The following is a 14,368-nucleotide window of genomic DNA, read 5'->3' as shown; positions in this document are numbered from 1 at the left end:
GGGTCTACCTGTACCCCGCCTCCTGACAGATTGACCCATTTACACTTAAACAAAGGGACCTTAAAATCATGTCTGTAGTCAAGTTCCCATATGTCCACTATGTAACCATAATATGTGTCCTTTCCCCTCTCGGTTGCTGCATCAAAGCGGACACCGCTGTTTTGGTTGGTGCTCTTTTGATCTTGGGTGATCGTGTAAAATGTATTCCCATTTATCTCGTATCCTTTGTAAGTCAATACAGTCAAAGATGGTCCCCTGGACAACAAGTACAGCTCATTACAAACAGTGTTTTCACCTCTGAGACGTGTTTCTAACCAACTGCTGAAAGTCCTGATGTGTTGACATGTAATTCAGTCGTCGCACTGCTCCGGGTGTTTAGAGCGCAGACTGTTCTTGTGTTCATCGACATACAGGGTCACCAAGGTAGAGTTCAGTAGAACTATGTAGTGTGCTTGAGACCAAGAATATCCGTCCCTGCATATTATTAAGTCCCCTCCAAGCGTGCCTTTTCCAGTCAGTCTCCCCTCATACCGTGATTTAGGGAGACCTATCTTCTTAAGGCCAGGAATGAAGTCAACACAACACCCAATGACATCCTCTGTTTGATGGCCCATGGAGATGCTTCCTTCTGGCCTAACACGGGTACGGACATATTTCTTTAGGACTCCCATGAATCTCTCAAAGGGGAACATATTGTGTAGAAATACGGGCCTCGGAATGACAATCTCGTCGACTAGATGAACTACGACGTGCGTCATGATATTGAAGAAGGATGGTGGCAACACCGGCTCAAAACTGACAAGACATTGCGCCACATCACTCCTTAGCCTTGGTACGATTTCTGGATCGATCACCTTCTGAGAGATTGCATTGAGGAATGCACATAGCTTCACAATGGATAATCGGACGTTTTCCGGTAGAAGCCCCCTCAATGCAACCAGAAGCAGTTGCTTCATAATCACATGGCAGTCATGAGACTTTAGGTTCTGGAACTTTTTCTCTGGCATATTTATTATTCCCTTTATATTCGACAAGAAGCCAGTCGGGACCTTCATACTGAGCAGGCATTCAAAGAAGATTTCTTTCTCTTCTTTCGTAAGAGCGTAGCTGGCAGGACCTTCATACTGCTTCGGAGGCATGCCGTCTTTTTCGTGCAAATGTTGCAGGTCCTCCCGTGCCTCAGGTGTATCTTTTGTCTTCCCATACACGCCCAAGAAGCCTAGTAGGTTCACGCAAAGGTTCTTTGTCACATGCATCACGTCGATTGAAGAGCGGACCTCTAGGTCTTTCCAGTAGGGTAGGTCCCAAAATATAGATTTCTTCTTCCACATGGGTGCGTGTCCCTCAGCGTCATTCGGAACAGCTAGTCCGCCGAGACGGTTTAAAGATTATGTGTAAATCATTGCCATAGCAAGTACGTGACCACCCGTACACATGGCGGGCTTCTTCTGGTGATCTGCCTTGCCTTTGAAATGCTTTCCTTTCTTTCGACATTGATGGTTGGTCGGAAGAAATCGACGATGGCCCAGGTACACATTCTTCCTGCATTTTTCTAGGTATATACTTTCAGTTTCATCTAAACAGTGCGTGCATGCATGGTATCCCTTGTTTGTCTGTCCTGAAAGGTTACTGAGGGCGGGCCAATCGTTGATGGTTACAAATAGCAATGCGTGCAAGTCAAATTCCTCCTGTTTGTGCTCATCCCACGTACGTACACCGTTTCCATTCCACAGCTGTAAAAGTTCTTCAACTAATGGCCTTATGTACACATCAATGTCATTGCCGGGTTGCTTAGGGCCTTTGATGAGAACTACCATCATAATGAACTTCCGTTTCATGCACATCCAAGGAGGAAGGTTACACATACATAAAGTCACAGGCCAGGTGCTGTGATTGCTGCTCTGCTCCCCGAAAGGATTAATGCCATACGTTCCTTGGGTCACTTGCAAACTCAGGCCAGTACTTTCTCTCGATTTTTCTCTACTGTGACCCGTCATTGGGTGCTCTCAACTTCCCATGTTTCTTATGGTCCTCACCGTGCCGTCGCATCAACTTGGCATGCTCTTCGTTTCCGAACAGATGTTTCAACCGTGGTATTATAGGAGCATACCACATCACCTTCGCAGGAAGCCTCTTCCTGGGGGGCTCGCCATCAACATCACCAGAGTCATCCCGTCTGATCTTATACCACAATGCACCGCATACCGGGCATGCGTTCAGATCCTTGTACGCACCGTGGTAGAGGATGCAGTCATTAGGGCATGCATGTATCTTCTGCACCTCCAATCCTAGAGGGCATACGACCTTCTTTGCTGCGTATGTACTATCGACCTTCTTTGCTGCGTATTTTCAGTAGCTTTTCAAATCCTTTGTCAGGCACAACATTCTCTGCCTTCCATTGCAGCAATTCCAGTAAGATACCGAGCTTTGTGTTGCCATCTTCGCAATTGGGGTACAACCCTTTTTTGTGATCCTCTAACATGCGATCGAACTTCAGCTTCTCCTTTTGACTTCCGCATTGCATCCTTGCATCGACAATCACCCGACGGAGATCATCATCATCGGGCACATCGTCTGGTTCCTCTTGATCTTCAGCAGCTTCCCCCGTTGTAGCATCATTGGGCACATCGTCTGGTTCCTCTTGATCTTCAGCAGCTTCCCCCATTGCAGCATAACCGTATTCAGGGGGCACATAGTTGTCATCGTCCTCTTCTTCTTCGCCGTCTTCCATCATAACCCCTATTTCTCTGTGCCTTGTCCAAACATTATAGTGTGGCATGAAACCCTTGTAAAGCAGGTGGGTGTGAAGGATTTTCTGGTCAGAGTAAGACTTCGTATTCCCACATTTAGGGCATAGACAACACATAAAACCATTCTGCTTGTTTGCCTCAGCCACTTCGAGAAAATCATGCACGCCCTTAATGTACTCGGAGGTGTGTCTGTCACCGTACATGCATTGCCGGTTCATCTACGTGCATTATATATAATTAGGTGTGTCAAAAACCATTGCAGAACATCATGAATAGATAATTAAGTGACAAAATTAATAGAAGTTCATCATCAATTAAAAACCAAAGTACATACATAGTTCTCATCTAACAACATATAGCTCTTCGGAGCATCTAATTAATTAAACCATACATTGAAACTATGTAAAACATTTCAATGCGAGAACAAATGCGATCGTAATCACAAAAAAGGTAACAATTGATCCAATGGCATAATGATACCAAGCCTCGGTATGAATGGCATATTTTCTAATCTTTCTAATCTTCAAGCGCATTGCATCCATCTTGATCTTGTGATCATCGACGACATCCACAACATGCAACTCCAATATCATCTTCTCCTCCTCAATTTTTTTATTTTTTCCTTCAAGTAATTGTTTTCTTCTTCAACTAAATTTAACCTCTCGACAATAGGGTCGGTTGGAATTTCCGGTTCAGCTACCTCCTACATAAATAAAATCTATGTCACGTTGGTCAGCATAATTGTCATCAACAATAAATGAACCAAATAGTTATAAAAGGATAATATATACCACATCCGAATCATAGACAGGACGAGGGACGACGGGGGCGGATACCAAAACCATCGCACTATATAATAACAAGCAATAAAATAGTAAGAAAATTAGACAAGTATCTATCTAAAGTAATAAACTTTTTCTTTCAGAAAGAAGATAAGAACAAGAGGCTCACCACGGTGGTGCCGGCGAAGAGATCGGCGCGGGCGATCGACAGCGCTGAAGACGGGAATGGGACGTGACGAGCCGCTAAACCTAGACAAATCTCGAGGAAAATGGAGCTTTGAGGTCGAGCTTCGACAGGAGAAAGCTTACCTAGTGTGGCTCGGACATTTCATCGAACACCTCATGTGCATAGGAGGTGAGCTAGACCACCACAAAGCCCTCCCCTCGCTGGCCAGAGAAAAACAGAGCACTGTAGTGCTCTGCTCGCGGGCGAGGGGTATATATAGGCACCTCATTGGTCCCGATTCGTGGCATGAACCAGGACTAAAGGGCAGCCTGTGGTCCTGGTTCAAGCCACCAACCGGGACCAATGGTGGTGGGCCAGGAGCGAGGCCCATTGGTCCCGATTCGTCCCACCAACCGGGACCAAAGGGGCCAGACGAACCGGGACCAATGCCCCCACGAGGCCCGGCAGGCCCCTGGCCTCACGAACCGGGACCAATGCCCCCATGGGTCCTGGTTCTAGACTGAACCGGGACTAATGGTCTGACCCGGCCTGAACCAAAGCCCTTTTTTCTACTAGTGCTAGTTAGGTCATTTTGGGTACGATGAACTTTGTTATTTATGCTTATGATATGTTGCTTCTATTTTTGCCAAGTATGTCTCTTTCTGTTGCTTAACTATATATGTTGCATATCATCGACTCATGTGATGATGCAGGTGTATAGATCATCGATGGCGAAGAAGTGCTACGCCAGGAGTATACGACGAGTGGCTGGAATGCCAGGCCCAGGTGTACCGGTTTCCGGTTTCCGAGCGACAGCCAGTAGTTAGTTTAGGTTCACGAAAAGTGATAGCTCTTCTCGCGTATATCATTGTTTAGATGGATGACGATGTAGTTGCAAGTTATCGAGATTTGTATCGCTATTTTTGAGATGATGATGAGAGACCACTTTGTGTTGGATGATGATTATGATGATGACATGATTTGATGAGACTATTTGTATGTATATGCTATGATTACATTTGTATGTGTATCATATGCTAAAGATTATTGTATAAAGCCTATTAAAATACAAAACAAATATACAAAAAAACAGAAACTAATAAAACTAAGAGTAGCGAGGGGAACAAAGTTAGCACTAGCACTCCCTTACCAGTAGCGCTTCCTACTAAAAAGCGCTGCAGATATTAGCAGCAGCGCTCTACACTAAAGCGCGCTACTGCTAGCCATCTATAGCAGTAGCGTGGGACGACAGGCGCTACTACTACACGTTAGCTGTAACACCTTATCAGTAGCGCATCCTCCCGCACTACTGATAGGGAAAATAGCCGCGCTACTGCTCGGGTTTTCCCTTGTAGTGATGTTTGAATACACAACATTGATGTGGCACGTGCTTCAAAATCATACACTAGCTCCCCACACAAAATGAGAACGGTTCATGATGTGTCATTGTACTAGCCTCTTCGACTCGATGGGATGGATTCATGCGTACACATGCATGTGTGTCTGCTCAAACTGTATCATGCATCTCATCCCAGAGCAAAAATAATAATCCCCTCCTAAGTCAAATTAACCTCTCTTGTTGTCAGGCAAAAAGTAGTGATGGACCAAGCGGGCCCACAGATAGAAAGCATCGATATCGCTGATAACCGCTTAAGTGGGTGCGAGAGGACAACCACCACCACTTTACATGTGGGCCAGACATATATATGTTGAATAACCAAAATTCACAACTTTGATGTGCCACATGCCTCAAAAACCGTAAACCATGCACCGACGTAGAGCGGGGTTCATCAAATGTAGTACATATGATGGTCCCCTCCCCCCTCTTCACCGCATACTATATGCTCCTTCCGTAATATATGTACAACCCAAAAGAATCCTCATCGATGAAGAAATTAATTAACCTCTCCCGATGTAGGTCAAAGTGATTCATGCATGCATTGACGATGGCCTAGTGGGCCAACAGATGGAAGCGTCACACGTGAGTGTCCTAGCTAGGATATGCATGTGGCCCAAAAAGGTGTTGTGTGATGTTTGAATAGCCAATTCAAAATTTTGATGTGGCACGTGCCTCGGAAACCAAAAAGTCCCGACATTGAGTGAGATGTACTTGTTCACGGATGCATACATATAGTATATATGCTAGTCCCCTCCCACCTCTTCGACGCGTACTATATACCACCATAACACAAAAAAAAGATTCCACCTTGCTGGTAAAATTAACCTCACTGCTGGCTGTTCGTCAAAGTGATGGACGACGACCTCGCGGGCCCACAGAAAGCGTCACACGTGAGTATCGAGTGTCGTGTAGGACAACCATCGACTGCATGTGACCAAAACATGTATGTATGAAAGGGTTGTGTAATGTTTTAAATAACGATTTCACAACTCTGATGTGGCCCGGGCCTGCCTAACAAAACGGCCAACCCACACGGTGGCTCACAACTCGTAGTGTACTGTGAGCCACCCGCCACCCCCAGACGCACACACCCACACACACACCGGAATCGTCCGCAACAACGATGCATGTTAAATTAATTATCCCGCGATGAACATATATGTTAGCAAAGGAGGGACGTTTTAATTTCAAAAAAATCACAGAGATCATTAAGATGTTTTAGTACATTAATTGATTGATTTTCTACGGGTATAATGTGCAAAAATCAAATTTGAGCTACATGCACACGTGACAGTGCACCTAAATGGATTGCAAAAACACATGTGTCTCAATGGGTGCATGTTTCTCCCCATGCAACAAATTTCAAACATTGAGAATATTGATGTTTAAATTCTAGTACACCAAAAACTTATTTGAAGTTCATGAAACTTATCGTGTTGTCATATGGACACCAATACAAAGTGGCATTGTATTTTTTTGTCAAATTTGAGACCAGTTAGGTTGTAATCTTTATCTAATTACAGACAGGAGATTATTAATAATTGGGAACCAATATCCCAAATGAATTATTTATTCGAACCATGAGTGTTAGACGAACATTGGTTACGTGCCATGCTTCGGTTAAGCAATAAAGCGACAACATTAATCATCCAAATAGAAAAACAATATATGTGCCGCCGCGCGACCCGTGTTCCGTGCGAGCAGGTGTGAGTTGACGGGACACATGTGAGCAGTCCCCGTGCAGGCAGACGGGGAGGCGTGCGCGCAGGTGTGTGAATTGACGGAGGCATGCTAGCTGCGCAGTGTTATCGGGAGGCGTGTGAGTAGCTGTGTGAAACTTTGGTAGGCATGCCAGCAGTCCGGTGAGCAGGCTCAACGGGAGGCGAGCCATCGGTTGGACCGCCGCCCACCTCTCTCCTTATTTATATTTCCTTATATCATGATAAATGTTTATTATTCATGCTAGAATTGTATTAACCGGAAACTTAATACATGTGTGAATACATAGACAAACACAGTGTCCCTAGTATGCCTCTACTTGACTAACTTGTTAATCAAACATGGTTAAGTTTCCTAGCGATGGACATGTGTTGTCATTTAATGAATGGGATCACATCATTACAGAATGATGTGATGGACAAGACCCATCCATTAGCTTAGCACTATGATCGTTTATTTTATAGCTATTGCTTTCTTCATGAGTTATACATGTTCCTATGACTATGAGATTATGAAACTCCCGAATACCAGAGGAACACTTAGTGTGCTATCAAACGCCACAACGTAACTGGGTGATTATAAAGATGCTCTACAGTGCTCTCCGATGGTGTTTGTTGAGTTGGCATAGATCGAGATTAGGATTTCTTACTCCATGTATCGGAGAGGTATCTCTCGGCCCTCTCGGTAATGCACATCACTATGAGCCTTGCAAGCAATGTGACTAATGAGTTAGTCACGGGATGATGCATTACAGAAAGAGTAAAGAGACTTGTCGGTGACGAGATTGAACTAGGTATGATGATATCGACGATCGAATCTCGGGCAAGTAACAGACCGATGACAAAGGGAACAACGTATGTTGTTATGAGGTTTGACCGATAAAGATTTCGTAGAATATGTAGGCGCCAATATGAGCATCCAGGTTCCGCTATTGTTTATTGACCAGAGATGTGTCTCGGTCATGTCTACATAGTTCTCGAACCCGTAGGGTCCGCACGCTTAACATTCGATGACGATTTGTATTATGAGTTATGTGATTTGATGTACTGAAGGTTGGAGTCCTGAATGAGATCACGAACATGACGATGAGTCTGGAAATGGTCGAGGCATAAAGATTGATATATTGGACCATGTTATTCGGACACCGGAAGTGTTCCGGATAATTTCAGATAAAACCGGAGTGTCGGGGGGGTTACCGGACCCCCCCCCCAGGAATTTATGGGCCTTAGTGGACCTTAGGGGAGAGAGAGGGCACCAGCCATGAGGTGGCGCGCCCCCCAAGGGGAGTCCGAATAGGACTAGGGGAGGGGGCGCAGCCCCTCTTTCCCTTTCCCTCTCCATCTCCTTCCTTCTTCTCCTACTTGGACTACGAAATGGGAGGGACCGATTCCTACTTGGAGTAGGATCCCCCCCTTGGGCGCGCCCCTTGTGGCCGGCCGGCCTCCTCTTCCCCTCCTTTATATATGGGGGAGGGGGCACCCCATAGACACACAAGTTGACCTTTAGCCGTGTGTGTTGCCCCCCTTCACAGTTTTACACCTCGGTCATATTGTCGTAGTGCTTAGGCGAAGCCCTGCATCGATAACTTCATCTTCACCGTTAACACGCCGTCGTGCTGACGGAACTCACCCTCGGCCTCAGCTGGATCAAGAGTACAAGGAACGTCACCGAGCTGAACGTGTGCAGATCGCGGAGGTGTCGTGCGTTCGGTACTTGATCTGTTGGATCGTGAAGACGTTCGACTACATCAACCACGTTATTAAACGCTTCCGCTTTTGGTCTACGAGGGTACGTAGACACACTCTCCCCTCTCGTTGCCATGCATCTCCTAGATAGATCTTGCGTGATCGTATGAATTTTTAAAATACTGCATTCCCCAACAATTTCCCCTTGTGATCTTTGCGTTCTTCGTCAAATCCACCTTCTTCGTGAAGAACGGGCCACCCAACGGCTTGCCTAATATCACTAACCAATAAATCACTGGTTCTAGCTCATCTAGTTGATACGCATGCAACAATATGTTTGGCTTGTGAATAAATCCTTCTGTCTTTTTAAAATGTTACCCATCATATTTTAGATAAAGTTGACACAAATAAAATCTTTAAAATTATTTGTGTGGATAGTTTCCACCAGAAAAAACGTATGAGATGATTAGATTCAAATAACAAGAATTGAAGAACATTATATCAATGATAAACTAAATCATGTATCGTTCACTAGTAGAAAACAGGGCTTTCGTCCAGGCTGGGTCAGCCCATTAGTCCCGGTTCAGTCTAGAACCGGGACCAATGTGGGCATTGGTCCCGGTTCGTGAGCCCAGGGGGGCGGCCGGGCCACGTGGGCCATTGGTCCCGGTTCATCTGCACCTTTTGGTCCCGGTTGGTGGGACGAACCGGGACCAATGGGCCTCGCTCCTGGCCCACCACCATTGGTCCCGGTTGGTGGCTTGAACCGGGACCAAAGGCTTCCCTTTAGTCCCGGTTCATGCCACCAACCGGGACCAATGAGGTGCCTATATATACCCCCTCACGCAAGAGCAGAGCACAATGCTCTGTTTTTTCTGGCCGAGGGGGAGAGGGCTTTGTGGTGCTCTAGCTCACCTCCTATGCACATGAGGTGTTCGATGGAATGCCCGAGCCACACTACTTAAGCTTTCTCCTCTCGAAGCTCGACCTCCAAGCTCCATTTTCCTCGAGATTTGTCTAGATTTAGCGGTCCGTCACGCCCCGTCCCCGTCTTCACCGCCGTCGATCACCCGCGCCGATCTCATCACCGACACCACCGTGGTGAGCCTCTTGTTCTTATCTTCTTTCTGAAAGGAAAAATATTCTTACTTGTATGTTTAGATAGATAATTGTATCATTTTCTTACATTTATTATTGCATCTTATATAGTGCGATGGTTTTGGTATCCGCCCCCGTCGGCCCTCGTCCTGTCTATGATTCGGATGTGGTATGTATATTATCTTTATAACTATTGGTTCATTTATTTTTATGAAAATTATGCCGACCAACGTGACATAGATTTTATTTATCTAGGATGTATGTGAATCGGAAATGCCAACCGACCCTATTGTCGAGAGGTTAAATTTAGTTGAAGAAGAAAACAATTTGTTGAAGGAAAAAATAAAAAAAATTGAGGAGGAGAAGATGATATTGGAGTTGCATGTTGCGGATGTCGTCGATGATCACAAGATCAAGATGGATGCAATGCGCTTGAAGATTAGAAAGATTAGAAAATATGCCATTCATACCGAGGCTTGGTATCATTATGCCGTTGGATCAATTGTTACCTTGGTTGCGATTATGATCGCATTTGTTTTCGCATTGAAATGTTTTACATAGTTTCAATGTATGGTTTAATTAATTAGATGCTCTGGAGAGCTATATGTTGTTAGATGAGAACTATGTATGCACTTTGGTTTTAATGTGATGATGAACTTCTATTAATTTGGACACTTAATTTATATATAATGCACGCAGATGAACCGGCAATGGATGTACGGTGACAGACACACTCGCGAGTACATTAAGGGCGTGCATGAGTTTCTCGATGCGGCTGAGGCAAACGACCAGAATGGTTTTATGTGTTGTCCATGCACTGAATGTGGGAATACGAGGTCTTACTCTAACCTGAAAATCCTTCACTCCCACCTGCTTTACAAGGGTTTCATGCCACACTATAATGTTTGGACGAGGCATAGAGAAATAGGGGTTATGATGGAAGACGGCGAAGAAGAAGAGTACGATGACAACTATGTGCCCCCTGAATACGGTGGTGCTGCAACGGAGGGAGCTGGTGAAGATCAAGAGGAACCAGACGATGTGCCCAATGATGTTGCCATGGGTGAAGCTGCTGAAGATCAAGAGGAACCAGACGATGTGCCCGATGATGATGATCTCCGCCGGGTCATTGTCGATGCAAGGACGCAATGCATTAGTCAAAAGGAGAAGCTGAAGTTCAATCGCATGTTAGAGGATCACAAAAACAGGGTTATACCCCAATTGCGAAGATGGCAACACAAAGCTCGGTACCGTACTGGAATTGCTGCAGTGGAAGGCAGAGAATGCTGTGGCTGACAAAGGATTTGAGAAGCTACTGAAAATATTGAAGAAGAAACTTCCAAAGGATAACGAATTGCCCGACAGTACATACGCAACAAAGAAGGTCGTATGCCCTCTAGGATTGGAGGTGGAGAAGATACATGCATGCCCTAATGACTGCATCCTCTACCGCGGTGCATACAAGGATCTGAACGCATGCCCAGTATGCGGTGCATTGCGGTATAAGATCAGACGAGATGACCCTGGTGATGTTGATGGCGAGCCCCCAGGAAGAGGGTTCCTGTGAAGGTGATGTGGTATGCTCCTATAATACCACGGTTGAAACGTCTGTTCAAAAACGAAGAGCATGCCACGTTGATACGATGTCACAGTGAGAACTGAAAGAAAGATGGGAAGTTGAGAGCACCCGCTGACGGGTCGCAGTGGAGAAAAATCGAGAGAAAGTACTGGGATGAGTTTGCAAAGGACTCAAGGAATGTATGGTTTGCTTTAAGCGTGGATGGCATTAAACCTTTCGGGGAGCAGAGCAGCAATGACAGCACCTGGCGCGTCGTAGTCCTTCTCCTCCGCCTCGTAAGCAAGTAAAGAAGACAACCGCTCTGTCTGCTCAGTCGGCGTCTAGCAGTACAACCAGAGGCGGGAGGACATACAGATTCGGTCCTTCTCTGAAGACTCCAGAGAAGTTACCATACGATAGGACCCCGGAGGATAACGCAAAGATCGCGCGAACCGAAGTGGATGACTGGTTTCAAGGGTTGAAAGCAAAGAGACATCCACCTCCGGAGGAGAAGGTAGATCCGGTGAAAGTGAAGCGCATTCTGGCTGCCCTGGCAAAACCACCCAAGTCTCCGCCGAAAGGCAACTATGAGCGCATTATTGCAAAGACATGGGCCGAAGCGGAGCGGTCGGGAAGTACAGTCAGTGATCAAAGGCTGAAAGAAAGACGAGCAGCTGGGAAACAAATTTCCCAGCTCGGCGAACAAGCGAAGCAATCGTGCCCCCCCCCTCAAGGTGCCTAGCGACATCGTCGATCCGAGGATGGTGCCCGGTTATGGCAATGTTGACGATTACCTGCCCGACGATGTACATTATGATCCCATGGAGGTGCAGATACACAGATGCAAGTACGGGAAGCCTCTTGTCAAAGATGAAAAATCTTTAACAACGATGATGCGAAGACTACATGATTGGTACTTGAAAATCTGCAGAGAGTCTGGGGGAGGAGTACTTTGTATGCGAGAGTTAAACCGGAGCATGATCTCGTTGGAATTGAACTGTTGCCTATTCCATTTGAGGAGTTCTATCAGTTTTTCAATCAATTGGCCCTCGATAAAACAACGATCACCTGCTACTGTCTGTAAGTACTACTACTTCTGTCATTAAGTCTCTCTATATAGCTCATCTCTTTCATTGCATGTATTTATAATTATCCTCACTATATTATGCAGAATGAAGATCGCCGAATTCAAGAAAAGACAAATCGGTGATATTGGGTTCGTTAACACATATCTCATAGATGCAACTGAGGTTGAACATCGTCCCGGAGATACCGAGGCCAACTTGCTACGATCATTCAAAAAAATGAAAACAAAGATATAATACTCTTTCCTTACAACTTCAAGTGAGTGTTACTGTCTTGTGCATATTCGGTTTCCCTTATATATTAGTCCAGGTTATAGTAATGTAATTGATGAGTTATGCATGCGTGTGCAGTTTCCACTATATTCTCCTAGAGATTAGGCTTGAGCAGGGAGTAGTAACCGTCTTGAACTCTAAACGAAAAGATCCCCAGGAGTATGCGGACATGACTGAAATCCTCAAGAAGTAAGTTAAATCGATCATTATCCACCATATCAGCAACTTTGTTCATTTCCTGATATCAAGTAATTGTTTTCTTTGTCCGGCAGGGTTTGGAGAAAATTCACCAGAAAAGTTCCGGGACTGCCGAAGGAGCTGGAATTTAGACACCCGAAAGTAAGTACTATAGTAGCGTGTTCCGCGCATCTCCTAGTGATTCAAGCGCTAGTTTCATCAATATCATTTAGCATTCTTGCTTATCAGTCTGATTGACCTCTATTTCTTGTAAAGTGGTTGTGGCAGGAACAAGGGAATGATTTCTGTGGATACTACGTCTGCGAGTCCATCCGCCACACGACCTGTGAGCGGGGCGGGTACTCTGACGAACAATATGAAGTACGTAAATAACAACATTCACAATTTTATTTTATTACCATCATTTGTATTGAGTTTCATTCATTCATATATATATGTATTGACCCCCTTCTTCAAATTAGATGTTTCGGAAGCGGGATGAACTCCTAGCACCAGCTCGCATGCGAGCAATTCAAGAGGAATTGGCGGCATTCTTTCTTGACCAAGTGATCGCTGAAGACGGAGAATACTATGTGGACCATGAGTCCGTATGATTATATTTGTAAGAGATAATTATTGTATATATCTAGCCGGTAGTGTCGGATAGATATACGAGAACTTGTTGTTCGACCAATCTCTCGGAGAAGGAGAGGTGGTCGATATCACTTCTCTCTGTATGCATATATGTTCATGACGATCTTCTGTTTCCTTCGTTTGCTTACTAGCTAACTAGCGTGTCTAGTCCTCTCTATACGTATGTATAGTACATAGCGTCGACCAAGCACGGACGTAAGAGAGGACACTTCTCTCTATTAATTATAGCTAGCTAACACAATATATGAAACACCTAAATTAACCCCCCAAAACCCCCAAACCCCCCCCCCCTTTCAAAAAAAACAAAAACCCCAGCCACAGAAATGCTGACGCATGGATGCCTATTGGTCCCGGTTGGTGCCACCAACCGGGACCAAAGGGTCTCCTGCCTGGGCTCTGCGCACTGCCCACGTGGAGGCCCATCAGTCCCGGTTCTAGATTGAACCGGGACTAAAGGGTCGGGGCATTAGTACCGACACTTTAGTCCCGGTTCAGGAACCGGGACTAAAGGCCCTTACGAACCGGGACTATAGGCCCTTTTTCTACCAGTGGTTCTGTCTCCCTTTATTCATAAGATGTGTCCTCGAGGGCCCACAACACCCGCGAGACCCCAGAAAGATTGCCACCACCTCAGCAGGAAGGATACTTCCATAACCCATATTGAATGATGGAAGGAATTTGTGAATATGGAAGAAAAGACCTTACACTCCTCGTAAGGCGACATAAGGGCCAAACTCCCATCCATTTATGCCCTATGCACCAACATAGAGGCCTTCCATAAGTTGTGCTAACGGGAATCAGTGGCATCGTAGCCGCACTACCTTAGGCCTCATTCGATTTGAAGGAAACTAAAACGTAGAATTTAGGTATAGTACAGGAAGTTGATTGGATGACACTTGCCATCCTAAGGAATTGTCTTGCCTCATTCCTACGCACAAAATAAGCTTGGAGTTGATGTGTAGATTCCTCCAAAAACATAGGAAATGAATAGTATTCCTATGAAATTCCTATACACGTATCCT

General features: G+C 45.3%; 1 protein-coding gene across 1 annotated transcript in view; it reads left to right on the top strand.

The window, feature by feature from the left end:
* Nucleotides 1-13,306, top strand: part of LOC147957849 (uncharacterized) — a 125,350-nt gene extending 112,044 nt beyond the window's left edge. Inside the window, exons 4-7 of the mRNA XM_087531869.1 lie at nucleotides 12,594-12,704; nucleotides 12,788-12,854; nucleotides 12,969-13,073; nucleotides 13,175-13,306. Coding sequence (XP_087387995.1) covers nucleotides 12,594-12,704; nucleotides 12,788-12,854; nucleotides 12,969-13,073; nucleotides 13,175-13,306 — 415 coding nt within the window. The remainder of the gene's footprint in view (nucleotides 1-12,593; nucleotides 12,705-12,787; nucleotides 12,855-12,968; nucleotides 13,074-13,174) is intronic.
* The last annotated feature ends 1,062 nt before the right edge of the window (nucleotides 13,307-14,368 follow it).

Source organism: Triticum urartu, chromosome 7A (assembly GCF_056163025.1).
Source record: "Triticum urartu cultivar PI428250 chromosome 7A, HENAU_Tu73, whole genome shotgun sequence".
Taxonomy (NCBI): domain Eukaryota; kingdom Viridiplantae; phylum Streptophyta; class Magnoliopsida; order Poales; family Poaceae; genus Triticum; species Triticum urartu.
The sequence above is the reverse complement of the archived record's forward strand: the minus strand, read 5'-3'. Positions and strand labels throughout refer to the sequence as shown.